The sequence below is a fragment of the Amblyomma maculatum genome, chromosome 1 (genome assembly GCF_055883805.1).
Source record: "Amblyomma maculatum isolate TAMU_Amacu chromosome 1, ASM5588380v1, whole genome shotgun sequence".
Taxonomy (NCBI): Eukaryota; Metazoa; Arthropoda; class Arachnida; order Ixodida; family Ixodidae; genus Amblyomma; species Amblyomma maculatum.
In genome coordinates this window covers 150,617,472-150,637,567 of record NC_139344.1, presented here as the reverse complement: position 1 = coordinate 150,637,567, position 20,096 = coordinate 150,617,472, and the positions used below count along the sequence as shown (strand labels likewise).

The following is a 20,096-nucleotide window of genomic DNA, read 5'->3' as shown; positions in this document are numbered from 1 at the left end:
ATCATTGCACCGTTTACAAAATTGCTGAATGGTCCCGCCGACTTGTCTACATGAACCCCACTCTGCGACGATGCTTTCACTACGCTCCGACGTCTACTAACTTCACCGCCCATTCTCTGCCATTACGACCCATCCGCTCCTACAGAAGTGCACACTGATGCCAGCGGCATCGGCCTCAGTGCTGTCCTCGCTCAACGCAAGCAAGGCTTTTCCGAATATGTAAAGGCTTACGCTAGCCGAGCGCTAACGAAAGCTGAATCTAACTACACCGTCACAGAAAAGGAGTGTTTTGCAATTGTGTGGGCCTTAATGAAGTTTCACCCTTACTTATATGGTCGCCGCTTCAACGTCATCACCGACCACCATGCCCTCTGCTGGTTGGCTTCCCTGAAAGACCCTTCTGGGCGCCTCGGCCGCTGGGCTCGTCGCCTTCAAGACTCTGACTTTGAAGTGATATATCGATCGGGATGCAAACACTCCGATGCTGACGCCTTGTCGTGCTCGCCGCTGCCTTCTCTTGCACCCTCGCAATCGATATCCGAACCCTCCGTTGCAGCTCTCACCTCCGACGACCTGCCTTTTGAACAACGCCAGGATCCCTGGATATCTTCGCTCCTAGACGTCCTCACTGCGTCCTCAACGTCTTCATTCCCGCGAGCCCTTCGTCGCCAAGCTTCCCATTTTACGATCTGGGCTGGTCTTCTGTATCGCAAAAGCTATCGCCCGGATGGTCGCAAATGGCTCTTGATTATTCCCGCCATCTTCGCACAGAAATTTGTGCCCATCACCGTGCCGACCCGCAAAGCGCACATGCTGGCCTGTTGAAGACATACGAGCGTCTTCGCCAGCGGTACTACTGGTGGGGGATGTACAACTTTGTCCGCCGCTATATTCGGTCCTGTACGGCTTGTCAGCAGCGGAAGTCGACTCTGCGTCCCTCCGCCGGCCCATTACAGCCTTTGCCTTGTCCAGCGCGACCCTTTGATCGTGTCGGCATCGACCTCTATGGTCCCCTTCCATCTTCGACATCAGGCAACCGCTGGATTATAGTCGCCATGGATCACCTCACTCGCTATGCGGAGACTGCAGCCCTGCCTACGGCTAGTGCTCGTGACGTTGCCTCCTTCATCCTGCGTCATTTCGTTCTACGTCACGGGGCTCCTCGTGAACTTCTCAGTGACCGTGGCTGCGTCTTCCTATCTCAAGTGGTCAGCGAGCTGTTGGAAGCTTGCCAAACAATACATCGAACCACCACAGCTTACCATGCTCAAACCAACGGCTTCACAGAAAGGTTTAACCGAACGCTTGGTGACATGCTCGCCTTGTACGTTTCTTCTGACGCGTCTAATTGGGATCACCTATGCCTATAACACAGCGTCTCAGGCAACGACTGGATTTTCCCCATTCTTTCTCCTCTACGGTCGTGAGCCTTCCTGTCTACTGGACACCATACTTCCTTACCACCCCGACAGTTCAGAGTACAGTTCTCTTTCTGCTGTTGCCCGTAATGCTGAGCAGTGCCGTCAGCTGGCGCGCTCATTCACGTCGGACATTCAAGATCTTCGCCGACATGAGAGCGATCACGGAAAACCCACTGCTGACTTTCCTACCAACACCCTCGTTTGGCTGTGTGTTCCGACTGATTTAAAATTCTCTGCAAAGTATAATGGCCCTTATTGTGTATTAGAGCGTACATCATCAGTTAACTACGTCGTGGAGCCGGCAACGCCTTCAGACCACTGTCGCCACGGGCGAGAAGTTGTTCACGTCAGTCGACTTAAGCCATACTATGACCCCCTTGTCATACCCTCGCCCTAAGTCGCCAGGATGGCTCCCTCTTTCCGCTGGGGCAATTGTAAGGAAGAAGATAATACAGCGCCGAAGCTAACGACGATGAAGAAGCCGATCAGCTGGCTCGCGCACTGAAAGCTCGGACCGTTTTGTTCAGACGATATTGTGCCTCGCTCTATGATCGCCTTGTGTCACCGGTCACCGTCTCCAGTCCTCCGAATAACTCCCAATAAACCCCTCTTCAGTACCCTTTTTTTTTCATATTTTATGCAGCCCTGAGCAATTCATTTGAATGCCACAAGTCTGACAACCCTAAACTTTGGATGTGCCAGTGTCTTTTCTTGGGAAGGCATTGCGAACAAACGCCCAAAATCCTTCACATTTGTCCTAGGCAAAGAATCTTGAGAATTTTCATCATACACTCACGCATACGGGTCAGTCAGATTGATGGACGACAGGGGTATGTAGCATGACGAAGCAATGATTTGATCACTGCTAGTCACGTGCCTGTTAGCTGCTGGTGCTAGTTCTTGTTGCTGCCCCTAGATGGCGTGGCATGTGAACACGCGGTAAAGTCACTGGAACCGGGAAAATACCGCGGCCGCCATATTTGTTCTAGCTCTGCCAGCGCGCCTATGGCTATGCATGTTTCTCGCAGCTTTGGAACCTGAGGAGCGCTCTGAATGGGCGCATTTCTTCACATTTTCGGGCCGCAGGTTTAAGAAGTCGTGCTTAGATTGTAAGGAAAGAAGTAAAAGACAGAATTCACCTTCTGTGTGAATAAAATGGATTATGAAATGAAAGAGTGTATCGAAGGCAGTAGCTAAATGCATCGACTGTATATGCATTTTATGGTTGAAAATAATATCTGAGCAGGCAAGGAAATTATCCCGAGTTGGGAAACATGCATGAACCAAAGATTTAGTGCACTTTCCCATCAAGACACATTTCTATCGAATGTCTTATATTGAGATGAGGCACGCATTGTGTTCAGTGATTATGACACACACAGCTCCCTTATATTTCTATCACCTTGACCTTATAACATTAATTATTTTCTTCACATGCAGGGCACTATGAAGCGCAATGTATATTCAAACACTTGACTCGCAGAGCCTTGTGTTGCTTGTGGGTGATAATTTATCCTGCTTTATCTTATGTAGCCAAAATTGCAGGTTGTTCGCTGTCATTCATGGGCCGCTTGGAATGGTAACAAAGGCCTTCCCGTATTCCTAGAGATTTGTGAACACTAAAGTGCAGCAGCTGGGCATACTTATACATTTGCAATCCCTTTTCTTGGTTTTGCAAAATGCTAAGAGCAAGAGGACACATTCTGGAGCACGCCGCGCTAGCCATCTCCCTACTGCAGCACTGGCATGCAGCAAGCTGACAGAACATTTATTGTGTCACGTGACCGTGAGGAGCTAGTCGGAGACGCGGCTTGGCGCGGCGGCAGAGAGAAAATGGATGCGGTACTTTCCCAGTTCCAGTGACTTTAACACGCGGGTGATTCAGATGATTGAAATATCGCATTTCTTGAAGTTTTTCCTAGCTCCCTTATGCATTCTTAGCCATGTGAAGGCAAAAAACTGCTTCTTTATAACCGAATGAGTGTCAGATTTTTTTTTTCTTTTTTTTTTTTTTTTTTTTTTGCACAGATGGAACTTCTATAGACATAAAAAGCATAAACCAAACAGTCTTAGTTTTAGTTTGTAGCCGTATTCGTGTTCGTTATATCGAGGTTCGGCATTCTATTTTTCTGCAAGGCTAAACTGAAACGAGAGCGCATGGCAACAAGGTGTACACACATAACAAGGCATAGACCGACGGGTGATTTTAATGACACAAATGTGTACGAATAAATTAGTGCGTCTTGGCCAAGCATTACTGCATGGTCACTCCTGGAACAGTCTCACCAACTGGCTTCATCATAATGCCTTGCTGTACTGCCATCACTGTGGTTAAGATGAACACACGTTATACTTTTCTTCTTTTTTTTTTTCTATCTTTGATGCTTACTGAGTGAGAGTTTTATGGCTCCAATTTTGCGTTTCGTGGTTTCACATTTGCTGTTACATAAGACCTCTAGGATAGCACTGTGCATGTTCAAATTTACTGTGAGAGAAGCTGTACAACAATAATGATGATATTTTGTACTTCTGACATTGAATTTTATGTTCAGGTACAAATCTTCCATTAGTTCCTGGAGGTTATCAGGGAGGTTATCAGGATCGTGCCATATAATGGCATTAAATGTGAACACCAAGCTAACATACAGGATGAACAGTTGTGACGAGAGGTATTTGGAATTACTGGCATGGTTATTAAACCTGCTATGAAAGGGTAGCATTTTGCTCTCAAAGTTGCTTTGCTTTGGCCAGTCATGTATATTCAGGAACAGTGCTGCTCAATACCTCAAGTTGCAAAATATCTTCTTTGGATATGCTCATCTGTAGTTACTCCTTCATTTTTTGGTTTTTGTAGTCTGCTAATCACTCACCTTGGTCAAAGACTGGCATATCTAAGTGCACACTAGTGTGCACATTTAGTTTTTGTTTAGACATGAATGTTTTTTATTTTGTTTGTAGACTGCACAAGTTGAATGCATCTCGGTCCACTGAAATTGACTGGGAAGCTTTAGGGAAATCATTTCCATGGTAAGTTCCTTTCTGTCATTCCTCAAGCTTTGGCATCTTGTACTAATCTCATTTATTTCAGAAATTGTGTCATTGTAATGCTAAAGAGACAATGAGGCCAAGATAACTTGCGACTCTTGAGTTTTCTCAGTAGCATGAGAGAGAGAGCAGGGGGAGGGGCTAGCTGGGCATAGTTTTGCTTTGCTATCCTGTGCTTCAGGAACAGAAATAAAGGAACAAAAATATGCACAGATGATCAATGCATGTGGCAGAGTACGCATTAGCATTGATGCCTCCTCTGGGCAGATCAGCTGCTACCACTGATGTGTTCAGAATGTGTGAGCAGGTGGCATGTTCCAGTCCATTAGTCACGGTGTGACACACACCTATTGTGCACTCTCCTGGTCTAGTTCAGCAATAAAAGTGTGATGCGCCATACCCCCCCCCCCCCCCCCTCTCCCCACCCCACCACTTGGATCGGCGACTGTGGTTTTCCTCAATCTTTTATACCTCGTGACAAGAAAACCCGGTGTTAGTTTGGTGTGGCTGAAAAATAGGCAGAAAAATACTAGTGATGCAAAGAAAAATGGATGACTTTATCAAGCTGCCATATGATGCGTGGAGCATCAATGATGCATCACTGGATGCATCTGGACCATCCCCGACCAACGCCACTATTTTTTAATACAGTCCTATGCATGTTACTCATCTATATATGCCAGCACCAATTTGTAACATAAGCAAGAAGCGGTGATGCTGCTGTCACCAGGCTGGGTCAACTGGAGGTGAAAAGAAGGCTTAGCACCTATGGGAATGCCTGGAACCGAAAATTCTCAAAACACTTTTTCTCATTTCACACTGTGATGTTGTCACTTGGGGCAGAGTAACCATGAACATCCTAGAACAGATTGCGAATGTTGAAATCTCATTACAATTACAGAGTATTTTAAAACATATGGGGCACATGCCGTGTGTGCGATCTATGAGGACACGTAATGAAAATTTGCCAAAATAATTCTTCAGTTTCAGAAAGCACCAAGGTAACTGGTAGTAAAAAGTTAGCACATGCTTTAATGAAAACTGTGGTAAAGTATGCTATGTCATACTGAAGCCAACTTGTTCTTAAAATGCTCCGATAAATGAGTATTGTAAATTACGAGCGCTGCGACGGAGAACAACAACGAGAGAGTAATGACAAGGACAGGCGCTACTAGTTGATAGTAGCGCCTGTCCTTGTCATTACTCTCTCGTTGTTGTTCTCCGTCGCAGCGCTCGTAATTTGCAATCATGTACCAACTAGCTCAACTTTCCGTATTACTGCAATGAGTATTGTAAAGCTTGACATACCCCTGAAAACTCATTAATCGCCGGATGCTTCTCACTATCGTGAAATTTTCTTATATATATCCGACGTGATGCTACACAGCCTACATTCCCTCTTAAATTCTGCCACTCAAATGATAAAAACATTTAACCTGAAGACGGTCTTCACACAGCACAATAAACGAACTGTGCTCAGCAGCAGACAACCAAAACCCCTGTCTGTTCACACAGATAGCATTACGCACTTACGCAGATCTCATTTGCGGATGCCAGAGCCATCTGTGCAGCCATCTTTTACAGTGTACCATCCTCCTTTGTTCTCTTGCCATCACATCTGAATGCAGTTCAGCCAGGTTGTATAGCTTGAACTACAGTCATCATCATCATCAGCCTGACTATACCCACTGCAGGGCGAAGGCCTCTCCCATATTTGTCCAATTAACCCGGTTCTGTGCTAGCTGCATCCACTTGACCCCTGCGAACTTCTTAACCTCATCCGCCCACCTAACTTTCTGCCGCCCCCCTGCTGGGCGGTAGAAACTGGGTGGCTAGAACTACAGTATTAGTAAGCATCTAGTGCATACAGCAGCATGTCGGGCTGTACGAGAAGCTTGTACGATGTGGACAAACACCTGGCAGATAGTGAGCCTTTCTGCAGTGTGTCTGACTTCACAATACACATTTATAGCAGTATTTTAAATAGAAACAGCCTTCGAAACGACATAGTATACTTTGTCAGGCATTTCTTGATAAATATTTATGACTGGCCACCTCCACTGATGCTCTGTGAAATGAGAAAAATATGCAGAGTTCTACTTGCGTGTATTTCTATGGTTCGAACTTCCGATTTGTACCCTTATATGTTTCACATTATTTTTAAAGTATTCTGCCTTCAAAATGATATGTCATATTTCACAATTGGTTCTAGGATGTTTATGGTACTGTACCAAAGGACAACATCATGAGATCAAAAACCTGCTTTGAGATCATTAGATTCTATATATTTTTATGGGCACTAAGCCTGCTTTTCACCCCCAGCGTGCTATGGCATTTGCGAGCGCACTCATTGTTTGTAAACGCAGCGTTAACCTGCACTCGCCACTGGCCAGCCTCTATATGATGCAACCATTTGTCACACAGATTTCTAGGTGATGTCATTCAATTTCTCATTGCATATTGCTTACGTGTGCTAGTCAACTGGGTGGCTAGATTGCGACAGGGATTTGAACGAACAGATTTACACACTTACAGTTGTATGCTTTCAAACCGAGGTTTCGCAGGTAAAGTTCCCAAACGCCGCGTCAAGCATGGCGGTCTACGGGGAATATGCAAACACACGCACTGAATGCAATACCAGCAGAAAGAACTTAACATACTAGTCGGAAGCCTCATAAGTGTCTATGCCGAATTTTTCTCTCCCCTTTACTTTAGAGGGCGCAACTTTCATAGGCCACTATTTTGTAGGAGTGACACTCATATTGCTAATACAATAAAAGGTGCGAAGAATAAAAGTGCTACACAATGTGGTGCAAAGAGTGTCTCTAACTGGTTCCGTCAATTTGAGGGACAGTGGCAGCTGGTGAATGGCTTTGTAAGCCGTGGAACAGTGAGCACACCGAGCAAGTGTGTTGGCCCCCAAGAAAAATGTGGTGCTTAGCTAACCTAAGGCTAACCAGAGTTCTAAGTATGGAGCATTGAAACAAGGACAGTAACAGAATATGTGCATCTGAAGCATCAGCACAGGCTACCATGAGACTTAAATTCTGCCTCTAGAACCTGGTAGATATGTTCAGGCGCCACTTTGTTTGAAGAGCAGTGTGCTGCTCAAGTGGTGTACGCAAATCTGATGCTAGCTGCATAGTTCAGTTTGGAATGAATATTTTGGCTTGCACAGTGCTCAGATGAATGCATACCTAAATTGCGACATTGTTATTAGTAGATGTACTCATCCTGAATTTTGCTACTAAGCGGTTCACTCTGACCTTAGCTGCTTGTGTGAACACTTTCTTATTCCTTTGCTTTTGTTCCGAAAAGCACTAACATAGTCCGATAGAAAAAAAAAACAATTTCTAAGATTGACTTTACGTAGCATAAATTCCCTTACACTCATGCATTTCACTTAATTGTTTTGTCTAGGTACGGCACAGGTGCAAGCATGTTCTACAGAAGAAACTTGTAACGTTTTTGTGCGTGCGTTTATGAAAAGAGCTATAAGCAATGTGTTTTGTATAAAATAACCTTGGGCAGAAAGCACAGGTAGGGGCAGAACCATGACATAGCCAACAAGCTCTTTTATTGCAGCTGTATGAGACCATTTTGCAAAGGTTTATGGTATTCATTATGTATTGACTGCAGCTTAAGCTGTGGCAATTTAAAAAGGAACTTTAATTCACAACTAATTAAATTTATATAGCAATTATGATTATTGCTCAATTGATCTAAGCTTTCTTTTTTTGTATATGCATTGTTCACCTGTCAGACTCTCAGAAAATTTTTGCAAATAGACACATAATGACAGTGCCGGGTGCACTTGCAGCAGTTGAGTTTCCTTTTACAGCATGTAGAGCATGTTCCTGATAACTTGAGGCAAGGATTAAAAAAAGTGGAGCAGCGCAACTCGGTGAAACCAACGACGTATCATTTGCTATCATCTGACACTAAGATTGATTAACTAAGATTTGTTGGGCTAAATAATTAATATTTAGTTTTGGGCCAAAAGCATTTCGTTGAGTTGTAGAGGGGCTTAAAAAACAGCAGGTCCAGTTCTTTCTACAAACATGCAAAATCTTAGTATGAACACGTTTACTGTCTTCAAGGTGCTGTTGCGCCTGATGAGGTGGAATATTCAAGTAGAGTGAGGCAAGCACAGAGGGACTTGATGGCAGTACTTTGCATGGCCTCCCACTTTGTTTCATTGCGCAGCCAGGTCAGACACAGTGGTGCTTTTAAGACTGTTCCATTATTGAAACTAAGAGTGGTTGACCCTTAGTTTCATGTGGACATTTTTTCTGGCATTTAAAGAAAGCCCACAAAATATGAAAAATACGATGTGACTGCACTCATGAACTACCATATTACAGCACTTCCAACTACCTTTATAAACATTGTTTGCAAACATTTTCTAAAAAAAAACAAAATGTGCGCTGTTCGTGCCCAAGTGAGCAACTGCCACTTGTTTCTTAGAACTGAACAGTGATGGGGAAAAAAAACGGACAAAAAAGACAGCCTATTTTTATTTCTCGCCTTTAATTTCTTTCTTTCCCTTTTTTTTTTATTATTCTTTTTTTATTGATAGCTCGGTAAATGCCCCATCTGAGGTGGCTGTTGCTGACCTGCACATCATTTATCAGTGATCATGGCTCTTACTTTCCATGTTCCACCAGAATGTGCCGACACATTTTGTAAACTGTCAGTAGTGTTGGCCACTGATTTCAATACTGAGAGTGCGCACATTTAATTCAAAACATCTTTGACAGTGCTATAATGTGGTAGGGAAAGAATAGGTTCACATGATGTTCATTTATGTTCCATTGGCTTTCTTTAATTGCCAGAATAAATGACAGTGTAAGAGGTACGTTGGTAGAAAAAACTGGATTTGTTGTGTCTGGACTTCCTCTGCAATGTATTAAGACACTGAATATTAAATATTTTGCATACTTCATCATAGTTAATTATTTAGTTGAAGGGATATGTAAAATATCACAAGGAGCACTACATGACAGTAAACGATACCGTATTTACTCGCATAATGATCGCACTTTTTTTTTTTAAATACTGACGCAAATTTCGGGGTGCGATCATTACGCGGGGTAAATTTTCTACAAAATATTTTTGAGCACCGAAAATGCAAACAAGTTGCAGGTCAGACGTCTTAGAACATATATCTCGATTACAACCAAAAATAAAAGCTGAGTAAGGCTTGCCTTCGCAATAAACACGCACATTAAGCATCACATGGAGTGCACAGTGCCCATTTATTTTTTTTCGTCAGTACTCTAATCAAAGTCTGAATCCTCGCCATCCTCGCTTTCACTGCTGCACGACTCATCGGAAACGGCAGTGTCGTCGCTGGGAGCATCTTCACAATCCCACAGGAAGTCATCTTCTGTTCCATCCAAAGCGTTAGATATGCCTGTCTTCTTAAAACTCTTAGCCACTACCTCGTCGGGGATACTGCTCCACGCTTCTGTGATCCACGAGCACAGCATCTCCACGGATGGCCTTCTAATCTTTCCGCTCGGCGTCAAATCATGCTGGCCCATCGCCATCCACGAAGTGATGGAAGTCTATCACTTTGCTTTCATACGCGGCTGGGAGCCGCTGGCACAACGACGTCCGCCGCCTCAGGGAAAGTCCATTCTGTCGCATAAAGCGAGTCGTCCAACCGGAGCTAGCGCGGAAATCCTTTGCAGCGATTCCCAGCTTCCTGGCAGTTGTGCATGCCTGCGTCTGTATCATTTCTAATGACACTGCACAACCATCCTTGCGCAGGTCCCTCACGTATTCTAGGACCGCCTCCTCAACACGAGGGAACTTGCCCGTTTTGGGTCCACGGAAAGCCCGCCGTGTCTTGTTCGTAGCCATCAGCTTCTCGCGCTGCTTCTTCCAATAGCATATCCGCATTTCGTACACGCCGAAATGCTTACCAGCAGCGCGGTTGCCATGCTCCAGTGCATAGTCGACAGCCTTGAGCTTGAACGCGGCGGTGTAACTGGCATACCGCCCCATGGTGAAATGGCGTAAACTCGCACAAAAACACAAAGCACGCTACGACGCTGCCGAATTGCAAAATGGCGAACGCCGCAAAGCATGGAATCATGGGAACTCCAACGTTACTAGACTAGGTTGGGAACTCGTCGGAATGCATTCGCTGCGAGATGACTGCAGATCAACCACCAGGCGGCTCCATGTTCGGGGTGCGATCATTACGCGGGGAATTTAAAAAATGGAATTTTGACCTCAAAATTCAGGGGTGCGATCATTACGCGAGTGCGATCATTATGCGAGTAAATACGGTATATGGTGTTGGTTCCACCAGGCTGTAGTACAGTAAAACCTAGATAGTTCGAACTCGCACAGCTCTAAATCCCATATAATTCGAATAATTTCTGCAGTCCTGTAATTTCTCATGTAAATTTAACCGTACAATTCGAAGCAGTGGCTTACATCAGCCCTGTTAATCCTAATGTTTTCGGTGCTTTGCTAGAATGCTCGATCCCAATTTCACCGCCAGCCAATAAAGCAATGGCAACCCAGAGCTGCGAAGCTGCTACGATGGTTATGCGTGATATGCCGTAGTGCCCCAACCCTAGTGCACACAGCAGAAAAAACTGCTCTGTGGTACTGCTTGCCGACCGCAGAAGCGTGCCCCTAAAGAGACGGAGACATGCTTCACTACAACGCGGCCAGGGTACCCTTGGGGCTTCAAAGCACAGCTGGACAGGAGGCAGCGTATAGTGGAGGCGCTGGCATCAAAGCGTATCCTACCTCATAGCACTCATAGCAGCTTCAATGCACATCCTGCAACGCGACCACTCCTGCTCTGTGGGTGACAGCGCGCAACATCGACCAATGCTGTTTATTTTAATGGTGCGCCATGGCTTAAAGGGTTAACGGGCATCTTGATTACCATATTTAGTCGTGTAATGAAATCAGCCCACACTTCTGCCCTTGAAAAAAAAATAAAACGCTAGTCGTTAGAACGTCCCTCCGTTTCGCGCCGCAGTCCACAGCACATTTCTTGGCATCGTGCCAAGGTGCTGCGCAGCTATAACATCGCACCGTGTTTATCTTGTTTGACATTAGAGACTTTAAAGGGGTCGTGAAACGAAAATGTAGCTGCCCAGTTGCAATTTTCCTTGCTTTAGTAAACATAGGCATGCTGATTCCAAAATATCTAGTCGAAATATTGCTTCTGCATTTAATAATACCATTCTGAAATCACAGCATTTTTGCGTTCTTGAAGCGACCATGCGACCCTGTAGGCCGGAATTAGAAGTACTAGCCTACGTCATGTTTAGCCATTTGGAAACACAGATATAAATCATTATTTCCCATAAAATAATAGGTTTCTGTTAAAGCTAGCAAATAAAAAAATATTATATCAATTATTCGCTCACGCAAACTCATTTCTTCAACAATCTTGAGGTAACAGCGCGGAACGTGGACGGGAGCACAAGATTAGAAGACGACACAACGAGCGCAGCGCTCGTTGTGTCGTCTTCTAATCTTGTGCTCCCGTTTTCTTCGCTCGTTATGTCGTCTTCTAATCTTGTGCTCCCATCCACGTTCTGCGCTGTTACCTCAAGATGCATAACCAGTATACCCAAGCTGCTATTCTAGCTTCAACAATCTGTACCAGGGCAGTCCCTCGTTACTGTCACGTGACACGCGGTCGGTGGCGGTGGAGGAGGACGGGTGGTGTCTGCTTCTCGCTGCGCGCTGGAGCAGAGCGAGAAGTGACGCTCAAGTTCAGGTTTTCGGTAACGACGACTAACCTCGCTCCGCCGGTACTCCAAATGACAATGGTTCCGATCTTATTTGTTGTTGTTTCCTTTTTTTTGTGTGTGCTCCATCAACATTCGTGATGGAGCACAACAACGTCTTAAACAGTCTCATACCACCGGTGCAACTTGGTTGCGCGGCCGCTGCTGTAATTTTTTTGTTATTCTTGGCGTCATTAAAGATACGATGTAAATACAGTTTCAGGTCGAAGAAATCGACAAGTGTGTTCAATCTGAGTGGTGGGTGGAGTGTTTCAGAAGCAGGCGCCGTGGCGCGTACTCTTATATTGCTCACCTCCGCGCTACATCGTTGAGAATAGCGTGTCAAGCTTCGCTTCCTTTATTTCGGCTCGATGACCTAAACTATGGCACTACATGGAAAGCCGGAAACAGAAAAAAAAAAAAAAAAAAGGTTGGTACAATGTACTTGGGTGGGCCTTTCACCCAACGCGTTGTCGCAGCTTTGCTCCCCCACCTTCCCGATGCCTCTTTCGTAACCTTTCTCAAAAACAAAAAAAAAAGGAGGAAGCTTGTTTTCTACAACTTCTACAGTGCTCAGACTTCGCCTCTTTTTCCTGACAACGTTAGGTTCTGGGTTTAGGCGTGTTGTGCAGGTTTTAGTGCTCGCTATGCCAACCGTGTGCGTCGCGAGATTGCAGCACGACTTCTCCGAGTGGAAGTAACGTTCGCTTTCACAAGTTTTGGCACACCGATTGGGTTCATGTGTTCGTACTATTTTCTACTAAAAGTCCGAAATGAACCTCGGCGTCATTCAAAGCCTTGGCATGGAAACGAAGAAAGCTCACCTCAAACGATGCGTCGTACCGACGCAAAACCGCTTGCCCAGTGCATTGGCAAAAAAAAGTGTAGGCGGTCTGAGGCAAGTTCACGTGATAAAAGTAGTAAAAGTAGTTGCAATTTGTAGCCTTACAGATACGCCTATTTGAGAACTGCTCGACTCGCAGAAGCCACCAGTTCTATTTGATTGTTTCCTGCCAGACTGCCCTCATAGCAGTAATTATGCGCATTTTGGATTTTTTTTATTTTGAGCGATACCGTGAGGCCAGCACAACAGGTGCCCCTACCAGCATACGGTACCACCCAGAACAGGCCCCTTGGTTACACTTTGATCACGTTCTTTCTACAGCACTCACCTAGTCCCATAGAATCTGATGCCTTAGACTCCAAAGAGGAGGATCATGTTGAGCAGAGCTCATAATCCTTCACATCATTTAAAAAGACATTTCTAGGGTAAAAATTGTTCACCTCAGAAGCTCATACGCCCCATGTCCTTGCATTACGATGGTGTGATTACCATATCAACCGTCCAGGAGAAATGCATTCACGCAAGTGTTACTGATTGGAAAGGCGGATAGATTGGCTGAAAAGTTGAATATGTGACCTGCTACTGTGTACAGGGAAAGAGAAAGAGAAGAACAAAGAGGGTCGTGACTTGATTAAAATATATACAGGAATACTAGTAACTTGCACCACAGTCACGAGTCAAGTCCTGTGTCATGCTAGAAGCAGCAGAAAGCCTGCACTGCCTGTAGAGCTTTCCATTTCTGGCCAACCGGCCAATAAGTCCTCTGAGAGAGGCCTGTTGCTAAAACACTTCAAAGAAGTAACTCGAGTTAGTGTTTTGCATGCATATACTGGGACACACCACTAGTACATGCTCCACAGTCTCCGTAATGTCCTATGTGGAACATTCTGGGCAGTCCGCCTGTCCAATTAAGTATAAATATTTGTGTGTGAAACCACATTTAAGTGCAGTCTATGGAGAAAGTATGCATAATGGAATATAATTGGCAAGTGTGCATGGATCCACTAAAGCACTATCTTGTGGCCTTGAGCAAAAGCAGATATAAGGAACTGAGTGACGTGTATAGGGCCAAAGGCCGAAGGCTGTGGTGTTGAAAACTCAAAAATTTGTAATACATGCTTTGAAACTGTGAATGCACACCACTTCTGAAGTGGTTTCCCACAGATGTGGAAAGCCTCTTACCAAGGGGCCACAAGCTCAGCAGCGGTTTGTGGAGAATTATGCCCTAAAAAAAAAATGAGTCGTGTTCTGAGCAAGCATCACCACAGTTGTAGGTGGCGCTTGTGGTGGTACAGATCTCTCTGTGAATACATGTATATAGTAGTTCTAATATTCTCACAAGATGTATGTCAGATTAAGTTGCTTGAATCTTCTACTAATTGGTGCCATGGACTTCTTCAGTATCCCGAGAACATACAAACGCACCAAAGGTTGAGTCATTACACACAGAGGTTGGGTGGGGTGATATGGGAAGTCGTAGCGTGATAGCATTTGTGATTAATGGCAGCGGAGTGCACGTGAAAAACTGCTGTTCAGCTGCTCGTCATCAGTGGGTGGCAACAGTGTTGTGTAAGTAGTCGTAAATACGCACAAAGTGGTTCGTGTGACAATTATGTAGATATTGGGCAGGCACGTGACATTCTGAAGTAACAACGCAAAACGTGGATGGGAGCACAAGACGACACAATGTCTCATCGTCTTCTTGTCTTGTGCTCCCGTCCACATTTTGCGCTGTTACCTCCGGATGGAAAACCAACAAGCCCAACCTGCTATTCTGGCTAACATGCCATTGTTTGAGGTGCATTGCGGCAGCCAAGGTTTATCCCTAGCACCTGCACTTCTGTGTACATGTTAAAGAGCACTGGGAGTGGTGCTCATATGGGTGTGCACCATTTTCCTGGCTCGGGCGATCAAATTCCAAGCGGGCTAGCACACACAGCCCAAAGCACATGTAGCAGAAGTTTGGACTGTCGAACCGAGAAGCCTTCAGTTCAATTCCTTCCATTATATTTTTTTCAATTTGTATGAGTATTATATAGTCTGTGCTTGTGTGATTAAATTGCGAAGGTGTACATATTACCTGCTCTTCTGACCAACCTCACTCTGCATAAGTATTCACCAAGCAGTTTTCGTTCCATCAAAAGGCTTTCACAATATTCAGCGGCACAAGCAGCTACTCAGACAGCATCAGTGTAGCATTCTTGGAGCTTTGCAAATCTGTGGTTACATTGTTTACTAGCAAAACATGCACGGTATGTAGATATGTGCACTAGGACGCATAAGATGCAGTGACAATGTGGGCTGCCCTTACGTCTACAGCTGCCCTTTAATCCTGTTACATTCTAGCCTGCAGTGAATTCAGCAGCAAAAGATTTCACAGTTAAATTATCCCAACTTTGTTTCCAGACTTGACCCCAGCACCGAGGAAGTTCATTGTATTACCAGCATTTTGGTGGCATATTCAGCCAGCAGGCCAATTAACTCAGCGTCATGCAAGTTCTAGTGCAGATGTTTCCATGCAAACTATGGGTATGATCATCAACGAAGGAGGTTTTACTATACATACCTTTTCAGCACGCTGTTTTATGACTGTTTAATGTCTGGTACATTTCAAAGGATAAGGCAGATATTATTGTATGCATGTCTGCTTAATTGCAGATTATGTTGGCTTGCTTCTGATTGAGACTGCAAAATGTTGCAAACAGTGGCCACCTTTCAAAGCAGCTTTTGCAGAAAACCGTTCGATTTTTCTATTCCCCATGAGCCACTATTTTTCGAGGCCGTGTAAAGGTGAACCCTGCAACTAAAAAATCTAGGTTTGTCAGTGCCACAAAGACCACCACTTTGTAGTACATTTGGGCATTCTCTGATGTTACCAAATGAGTGTTAAAGAGAGACATGTTGCTTTCAAAATAATTTATTGGTTGGCCGCAGGTTCATCAGTGCATTCAAAATTTTTAGGCTAGAAGGCAGTTGACCTAGAGCAAGACATCTTTTATTCATGCTTCTTCGCTGTCTTCCTCTCTCCTAAATATACAAATGGGTATATACAGCTCCACAATCATGTGTTGAGTTCAGTGCTAAAAAAAAAAAACATGCATCCGACAAAGGTATAGGTAGGGATTGAGTACACAAAATTCATTCTAAGTGAGCCTATATATGTCTTGTAGATTCCAAGGGAAGGCAAGTGTAGCAGGGGGCGACAGAAACTCGGGCAGGCAGATGAAATTAAGAAGTTTGCGGGAATCGTGCACCTGGCACAGGATCGGGTTATTCGAATGGATATGGGAGAGGCATTTGCCCAGCAGTGGGTGTAGTCAGGCTAGTGATATCAACAAGACTAGCAACTGGATGAGTTGGTACTGATTCATCTTAAAACCAGCCAGAAGACGTGAGAAGAGAGGAGCACAAGACAAAGTTTGACTAACAACTGAAATGTTACTGAAGGAAAGAGGCAAAAGAAGATTCGCACAGAAATGCACGTGCATGAAAAACCCCAAAGCAGTGAAAACGTGGAAAGCAGAAAGGGTCTAAAAAATCATCTAAAAAAAGCAAATTCCTTATGGTCAAGGACCACTCGTTACAAAAAGGAAGCCACAGATCCAAATCCAAAGGCACACTATACTGCATAGACTAAGGATGTGTGGGTGGCTAATAAGTCAGTCAACAGTCTTTTGGGGCCTTTTTTACATGTGCATCTCTGTGCAAGTCTTCTTTTGCCTCTATCCTTTAGTAAAATTTCAGCTATTAGTCCAGCTGTCCTGCAGTTCTCTCTTCTCATGTTTTCTAGCTTGTTTCAGAATGAATAAGGTGATGACTCTACAAACCTTGTGCAAACTGGAAACCAGTGTAACTGTCAGATGGAAACCTTTCCCTTATTTGGCTTGCATCACAAATAGGGAGGCCTTTACTGTGATGTCTGCCGAGGCATCCCCAAAGCCAGTGCACAAGGTGGCTGTAGCAGATGTAGTGGTGCCTCCTGTTGACAACAGAAAAAGCAATATTCACTTTTCAGCATAGCAAAATAAAAATGTGGTTTAGGTCTTTTACAAATTTGAAAGTTATTCATGCATCTGTACAATTAATTCCCGTCTAACAGAAGCTGCACAGTGTAACTTTCACTGTCAATTTATTCTCCCTGGAAGTATGGCAAACTTTGAATTCCGCTGCAGGTGATTGAGAGAGAATGAGACCCACCAAATATTAGAACTGCAGTGCAATCACAATTTGCTACTGCAGCAAAATAATGCCTGAAGGCAATGCAGCTTTTGAGTGACAAAACCTGGTAGTCGTCTTACACCCTGTATATTAATGTTGTGGCCGATGTCAATGTGCACGCTGATATTATCCGCATAGCACGAAGATGTTATTCTATTCGAAGGAGCCATAAACGACAAGTCCACTTCTGTCAATGGCTCTCAGTTGTTTCCCGTTTCCCCACAACACGCCACGTGCCAAAATTTCTGCAAGTGCCGCAAAACTACTCTATAACTTCATTTGCTAACTGTAAAATTTCCAACACTTACTCAAGCTGTGGAAGTTTCGGTGTACTGGCCTTTGGAAGAACGTCTTTCTTTCTTTTTTTTTTTTTTTTTTGCCACATTTTGGCACATGTAAGATATCAGTGTCAAAGAATTTTGGAGAGGTTTACTGTGTGGAAGTGTTGATGATGATATCAGTGAAGTCAGACAATTTTTTTTTAATATATTTGCACACTATGCAACACTGTCACCTAATGCAAGTGGGTAAAAAAAAACAACAAATTAGCAAATAAAACTGAGTGCTGGTATGGTGATTGTTCTGGGAGCAAGTGGGGACAGGCTATAACAAGAGTTGTCGGGCTAGTTAGTGATCGTCTGCAGAAGCCAGTCCTGCTGTGTTTTTCTCTTCTGTGTCGTTTTTTAGTGCATTTTTCCTCGGCTTCTGCAGGAGACAGGCTACTTCACTACATGCAATTTCACTTAGCACAGACTCCTCCGAAATGAGATTGCTTTTGTACTTATTTACTGCATTTCTTGTGGCATTCCTTATGTATCTATGTTTTGAAGTGCTGCACTTGTTGAAGGTCATACCTGGCTAATAAAACAAGCAAATGTTTCCGGACAATGGTTTTTTTTTTTTTTTCTTTTCTTTTTCGTCGTTAAAGGTCATACCTGCGTCAGATGATGCGTGTTTTCTCATTTACTCGTGCATGGAATTAAGCAAACCACTAATCTGCATGGTGAAACATCATGCTCATGAGCACCTTCTACGAAAACAAGAAAAATATGAAAACCAGCGATGTGTTCGCGCTAATGTGGCGCAATATCAACACTGTAGAAAGTGTAGATGATCGCAAGAAAGTAACGTTAAAGGTGGAGCTTTCTTTTATTAGCACTGCCTTCCGCAATAGATTTCATTACAGCGTTTCTTGCTCGAGAAAATGAAAAACAGGCGGCCGCTTGTTCAAGTTATGTCGCCTTTCGCTCAAGATTCTTACCTTGTGTTCTCGACTAGCAGTCCATGATCAAGAAGCATTTGGAGTAAATGCGGATGACTTGTAACACCCAGACGGCTGCTTCAACTGCGTAGTCTCCGCCGGGATCTCGCCAGATGCTCTCAAGAGCAGTCGGCATCGGCATGCACCGCCTGCAGCTGCACCTGTTCGAAAGCTTCGGTTAGCGATTGCGCACTCTCGCAACGGTCGAATGTAGGCTAGGCTGTAAGACTCGGACATACATACCAATGCAGAGTTCCGAAACGCTGGGATCGGGAGGCTGGCGGTCGGGGCTTCTGCAAGCCGGAGTGTGCCGCGGTTACCGCGGCCTCTCGACACAAGTGTTACTGTACCGGTCGCAGGCTTCGTCTTCACCGACCTGGCACCCGAAAAGTTGCGTCGGCGTAAGGCTCAAAGCCCACGATGTAACCATGTTTTAACAGTAGCGACTACATTCTAGTTCACTATAGCAGCGATGCTGGAACCTGGTACATCGGCCACATTAAAAAACCCTGTGTGAGCGTAGAGTGGGGCACAATTAGAGCCTCTAAAATACACCGAGCTCGGTCAACTTCGGCTCAGCAGGCTCCGGCAACGGGAGCTTCTCATTGGCTTAGCGCTATGACGTATCTGTTGAGTTGAGTAGGACGCGCGCTAGGAAACCGAAATTCTGTCTTTGTCGCTATTAAATCAATGCGGGCGATGAAACGAATCGAGGTATATTATATGATGCAGGATAAGGATTCCATGTAACCAAGCCGTGCAAAATTTCTTGAAAACGTTTCATGAACCCTTTAAGTTTGCCGCTGCCGCTTACCGGAGCCATCTACCGCTACCGCACGCACGTGCAGAGTCCGGTGAAATTTGATAGGAACGTGGCGCCATCTGTCGGCCTCGGGGTTATCTGTGCATGCGTACTGATGCTCGCACGGTAGCGGTAGACTGTATTGGTGAGCGGTAGTGCTAAACTAAGTCTCTATTAGCACCTGCGGTGGGCGTATGGGTGAAGGGTGCGTGGGGTGAACTGGGCAGAGTGCCAACGCCTTTGTTGCTCGGCTCGTTCAGTTGTGCAAGCCTGGTTTTCAGTATGTTTGCTTTATCACCTCGTGACTGGGGCATGCACCGTTCACTGCCACAGCATCATTAGAACCCACAAGAAGCAAACGTCTTTTTGAGGGAACGGTGCTAAAAAAGAGCCGGCGTCATGATCGCACCTGACCGTGTGTTTTCATTGATGAATGATGGATGCAAGACTGGAGGAGGGATACACTCAGCGTGTTCTCGCAACAAACTTTTTTGCCTCGGCCAGATTTTTTGCGGTGTTCGTTTAATCTGAAAACCTGGTTAGCTCAAGCATTTCTCTCAGTCCCAACGATTTTGAATAAACGCGGTTTTACTGCATAGCGCTTTTTTAAATCCTTGGCTCAAGTTTCTCGAAGCAGCCTGTATATGCAATGTATACTTATAAACATTACTCATGCTAAAGGGTTTAATGTTGTAAAGGGCTTTCTTCAATATGATAGCATTTTAAGTTCATTTTT

The 20,096-nt window shown here is 44.7% G+C and overlaps 1 protein-coding gene across 4 annotated transcripts in view; it reads left to right on the top strand.

Moving 5' to 3' along the window:
• The window catches only part of LOC146204598 (uncharacterized), a 118,874-nt gene that overhangs the window by 84,660 nt on the left and 14,118 nt on the right, over positions 1-20,096 (top strand). For 3 of the 4 annotated variants that reach the window (XM_084589292.1, XM_084589291.1, XM_084589290.1), the window contains exon 10: positions 4,380-4,448. In XM_084589292.1, coding sequence (XP_084445418.1) covers positions 4,380-4,448 — 69 coding nt within the window. Of the gene's footprint in view, positions 1-4,379; positions 4,449-15,485; positions 18,192-20,096 lie in introns of those variants that run through there. The other variant, XM_084589294.1, reaches the window with a different exon arrangement.